General features: G+C 41.6%; 1 protein-coding gene across 2 annotated transcripts in view; it reads right to left on the bottom strand.

The window, feature by feature from the left end:
* The window catches only part of LOC104949262 (serine/threonine-protein kinase VRK1-like), a 24820-nt gene that overhangs the window by 9949 nt on the left and 9234 nt on the right, over window positions 1–5637 (bottom strand). For both annotated transcript variants that reach the window (XM_010775596.1, XM_010775603.1), the window contains exons 5-8: window positions 4127–4214; window positions 3459–3567; window positions 3278–3370; window positions 2989–3121 (exon numbers count right to left, since the gene is read on the bottom strand). In XM_010775596.1, the coding sequence (XP_010773898.1) occupies window positions 2989–3121; window positions 3278–3370; window positions 3459–3567; window positions 4127–4214 (423 nt within the window). The remainder of the gene's footprint in view (window positions 1–2988; window positions 3122–3277; window positions 3371–3458; window positions 3568–4126; window positions 4215–5637) is intronic.

The following is a 5637-nucleotide window of genomic DNA, read 5'->3' as shown; positions in this document are numbered from 1 at the left end:
TCGTCCCCACATGAAAACTCTACACAGGACACAAACAAAAATCTCCACAAGTCGCTTACCGGGGGAAAGCAGAAAAGAGAGGCGTTTGCATTAGATGATGCTCATTCTCAAAATATTTAAAAACGTTTAAAAAGAAAAACACTAGTACAAACATTCAAAATTCATAATTAAATAAATAAATAGGGATCTGTGTGACGCTCCTATGATTTGTTCTGTTATAGCTTTCAAGCCGATCCCAAGAAGCCCATTGGAGGACACATCCTGGCCCACGCCTCCACAACACGGATCAGTCTGAGGAAAGGGCGTGCCGAGATGAGAATTGCCAAAATATTTGACAGGTAGTTCACTGTTTTTATTTAAAATATCACTAATGCAGGAACTTTTTTAACTCATTGAATTATGATGCACAATATGAAGACTACCTCCCACTTACTTTGTTGTCAGATGAGATAGAGATCAGCTAAACAAGTTGATATTAGATTTAACATGTCCTAATAGATGCTGCGATGTCACATCAAGGTTTTCTGTCTATCATCGTAGATTTATTTCCATATTTCACTAAGCTCAAGCCATAAAAGAGTCTTGGACTTTGCTTTAAAGGTCACCTATCATGCTATTTTTAGGAAATATATATAAAAAACATGTCTATGAAGTGTTTTGCTCAAAATACCAAACAGATCACCCATTCTAGCCATGCCTCATATCCTCTATTTCACTTCCTGTTTCAAAAGTGCTGATTTGGGGTATACAGATGGATGTATAATAAGAACTGGATACAGCGTGGGAGGCGGGGTCTCGTTCTTTCATATGAGAGCTGCTCATTGGCGCATGAGGACAAAATGGCCCAACTTTTGAGAGAGCGAAACGTCACAGATTACCCATCATGCCTAGCTGTCAGAGCAGAAGAACCCGTATGTGCGCTCACAGAGCATGCGCCCCTTAAGCCCCGCCCCCGAGCTCCCACTCTCTGCTCAGTAGAATGAATGGAGACAGAAAATAAATCTAGATTCGGCTTTTAGTGCATTTTACAACTTTAAGGACTTAATGATTCTCATAAGGGCTATAAAATAGTTCATACTGGGTGGTTTATTTAGTTTAAAAAAAAATATCCGCTGATTTACAGACGTCTCTTTCCCAATGTTAGTCAATGGGGGAAAANTCCTTCTCTTCATTGACCATCGATTCTCCATCCGCAACCCCTGCTGAATTCCCCCCTACCGTCCCTGTTTAACAATACCCTAATTAGCTGAAGTCATAACCTGCGTTATGACTTCAGCTAATTAGGGTATTGTTAAACAGGGACGGTAGGGGGGAATTCAGCAGGGGTTGCGGATGGAGAATCGATGGTCAATGAAGAGAAGGAGCATGAAGGCAATTTGCCAGTTAATGTGTTCCCAATATCTGCAGAGGGAGGCAGGGGGCGGTGGGAAGGAGAGGGGAGACTGTTTTACATGTATTGACAAACTAAGACTGCCAACTAAAAGGAGCTTATTGTAGGATTAATATAGATACTGTTGAAATACTAATAAGTACTTTTCATTCTTTATAAAACAACTAAAATCATTGGTAGCGAAATCAGCTGTTTTCAGATTAACAATAGGCATTTCATTGCTGGTGTTTTTTCCGAGCAACACATCTACCAGGGTAGGAAAACAAAAAAGGCTCTTAAAGATCCCATGTCATGCTTTTCTGGTTTTTACCCGTCCCCTTGTGTGTTATGAAGGTGTTTCTGCATGTAAACGGTCTGCAGAGTCACAAACCCTCAAAGTACACCCTGTAGCGAGTAAAACTCTAACACAGAAAAGACCTGTCTATGCTGCCCCAGAACGCCTCGTTAGACATTTCTCTTTTTCCATTGTTTTCTTCCCTGGTACTGTGACGTGACGTGCCCATACCCAAATGGACTAATCCGCGGAGCCGTTACGTTAACTTCCTCACACACACACACTCAATCTTTTCTCAGCTGCAGCTCCGCCGATTTTTCCGCCTGGGACGGCGGAACACAGCGAGGCTGTGAGTCGGTGTGTGAGCACACACACAGACTCACAGCCAGGCTGCGGGTGTGTGTGTGTTTCTGGCTGGGTTTCGCTCTGTCTCGCTGTCTCGCAGACGGCCACTGGGCTCACAGGGAGGGAGGGGGGGGCAGGAGCTCCAACAAGCCGTTTAGGAAAGAGAGTGAAAACACATACTATACAGAGATGCTTTATGAGAAACCAATGTGAGTTTGTAAAATTGCACAATATAAATCTATTCTAGTAGACCTCAACAATGGAATTTTGATCAGTAGAAATGGCCATGACATGGGACCTTTAATGTACATAAGTCACAGATTCCCAATCAAATAACTTTTATCTTGGTTGCTTCTTAGGGTTTATAAATGTATTAATGAGCAGCTCATATAAAAACTGAAATAACTATTTAATGATACTTGTTGAATTTACATTAGAAGTTTATCACAGAGAAAATGTGGAGCGTCCTTATCTCCTGTAAACTGACACAACACTAAATGCATATTTGTGTCCAAGGGTTGAGAAATATATTCTTTCTTGCCAACATTTCACATCATGCCACAACCTTCTCCATGCTTTTAATATGCAATAATAACGTTGAGTCTAGATTAGCCTGCCATAATTTCTTGATGAACCGTTTATTATTTACTGAACTCAAGTTGGCAGGTCAGAGAAGGACGCACAGTTTGTGCATCCCAATGCGAAGTATGCGGCAGATTGCAGTGCACTATACAGTAAGTACCTGTATGGTGCACTAATAAAAGTTGGAACACTCGACACACTTGCACTCAACGCTCAGCATCTTAGCTTAGTAACATACGTTACCACTTCCAGTGGGGGCAAAGCTTGCATGTGCGATTTGAGACAAAACTAAATTATCCAAATTCCCACAATGCACTGTTCACAGTACACGGCATGCAGTGTACTAAAGGAAGTGTCAGAATCAGTTATTTCTACTTCTCATTTTATACTGGCTTACCAAGTCCTTTGTGGGCATCAAGGCTGGTGTATTCAATGGTTCCATTGTGGCCCTTCTTGGGGTTTTCCTTGTATTCTTTGTGGACTCCATCAGGACAGTATCTGTAGGACAGCCCGTAGTCTGCTAGATAGACCTACAAGACACACACATACACATAAAACACGTAGATGAAGGACAATGTGCATAATTAGAACTCATAGCCTTGATTGCAAAACATACTTAACATAACATTCTGTAAACTATAGCATAACTCTATGCACATGATCAACGGAGATCTAGAAAGACTAACCTGTTCAGGGTCTCTGCAGCCCAGTATGAGGTTTGCAGCTTTAATGTCTGCATGCACATACTCGTTCTCATGAATATACTCCAGAATGTCCACCTGGCAAAGGACGGAAATGTAAATCAATGCACAACGTCATTGGTGACCTTTGTTCACTTTATGGTAAGGATATTAAAGGGGATCTCACCAGTCCTCGTCCAAGCTGGAGAACTGTGGCCTTCTTCAGTTGACCTCCGCTGTGTTTCAAGATTTTCTGAAGGTCACTGCCCAGTCGGTCCATGGCCATGAAACGATACCTGAGAGGAGAGGAAAAATCAGTGGTCGATATCTTATTTTTCTTAAATCAAAATAACTCCTAATTGCTGATATAAATGTATGTTTGAGAGTATTGAAAAAAAGTTTTAACTCACAGATTTATCACCCAGGAATAAACAACCTTGCAGTACATTTAATGTTGTAATCTCATAACAACTGAAACGCATTGGTAGATACGGTAGGGAGAAAAGTCACTTTGAAAAAAAGGGACATTCAGCTGGTTTTTTGCTCACTATGGATGCTACTTGTACAGTGTTAAGTTAATTTGCAAGGCTCACTCAGTACGTAGCCATGGCAACGCAACATCATTGGGTAACATCTGCCTTTTGTTGTTGTGCAGTAGTGAACAACTTCTTCAGATGAGTCAACTGCTAATGTGTCTTCAGAAATACTCATTAGTAATAAGCCACATGTAACGTTTATTTGCATAATATTATCATACAGTTCAGTCCAGTCAACGGTTTTATATTCCTAGCCCTTATATCAAACATGTATTATGGTCATCATCTGATGACATCTGTCCTGAAAGCTTGTCAATACCTCAGGTCATTATATTCAGCGAGTCCTGATCCCCAGTAGGTTGGAATGCCCAAGAAGTCCAGTTTCCTACTTTTCTTCCATTTTTGGACTGAAAAAACAACAGGAGAGAGACAATTATGTCAATGTGTGTTCATATATTTCAGCATTTAAACTCCAACCAACAACTAAACTAAACTCTTAACCACAATGTTTGAGAAAGAAGAAACCTTTGTCTCTTGAACCGCTGTTCTGACAGACAAGTTAAACAAACTTTGGTGTTACTCCCTAAGAATTCTCAAAGTCTAATCATGTCCTAACCCTTACCAAAACCCTGATACAACACTCTCCTTTTCCAATAGGTATTCGAAGAAAAGCAACAAATCTCAAAGAAAGTAGAAAAATGTTTTGGCTAGAACTGTTCGGCGTTATGATGTTTAATAGACTTATTTAGCCACTTGGTATTAACGGCCGTTTTTCTGACACAAAAGAGTTTCAGACGTTCATTTGTGGGTTGTCTACTGACTTATTTTATGTTGTAGAACAAAACATAAAAATTATCTTAAGCTTTTAACAACAGATCTTATTTCAGAATATAACCAAAAATAACTGATTTTGAGACAAGGGAACCATATATGGTCAAATGCTGAAAAATGCACAAGTTGTAAGACTCATTTATAGACAACCGTATAATGTAAGCATGTAAATATGAATGTTGTAGACTTAAGGGTACACACACACACACACACACACACACACACACACACACACACACACACACACACACACACACACACACACACACACACACACACACACACACACACACACACACACACACACACACACACACACACACACACGTTAGAAAAAGTTAAAAAAAAAAAACTTTGTGAACTTAAAGTCCCCCCGCGCCCCGAAGCAACGCGTATTAGTGTTATACCACTTTTTTTACAGAAAATAAAAAGGAAAACACCTTCGTAAAATATAGGTGAGAAAGTTGAGTGACACACTATACGATTGTGTACAAAAACAGTCTTCGGCAGAACTCTGGTACTATTTACCTTAACAATCATTACAAGGAAACGTAGAGGTCCTCAAGTGGTACCCTCTTGCCGGGGACAAGAGACTCGAGTTCAAGATGGTCTCCCGCGTTCGCCTCTCGTCACTCATTCGTCGCAGTGGCGAGGTCCCACAGGGCGTCGTCGAGTGACCTCGTGCCACACAAACTTGACTACCTTCACCGGCGTCTGTGTCCCGTGATCGGCGGACGTCGTGCGTCATTTAATTATTAGTTTCGGTTTCGTTTGTACGTGGTAGTCACCGTCAACGGGGGAGAGGTGCGAACAACCGAGAGTTGCCTGAGCCAAACCTCTCCGTGCCGTCTCCGCCTTCGGTGGTGTGTATACTACGGCCCGGAGGCGACTCGGGACGGTGGACGTCAGACCACCTCTCGGTCAGTCGGCGGCGCTAGGTCGAACTCGGTCTGGACACACACACACACACCACACACACACACCACACACACACACACA

This window comes from Notothenia coriiceps, unplaced genomic scaffold, assembly GCF_000735185.1.
Source record: "Notothenia coriiceps isolate Sejong01 unplaced genomic scaffold, NC01 NC01_scaffold00000339, whole genome shotgun sequence".
Lineage (NCBI taxonomy): Eukaryota > Metazoa > Chordata > Actinopteri > Perciformes > Nototheniidae > Notothenia > Notothenia coriiceps.
Note: the sequence above shows the minus strand (reverse complement) of the source record. Positions and strands in the feature narration are given on the sequence as shown.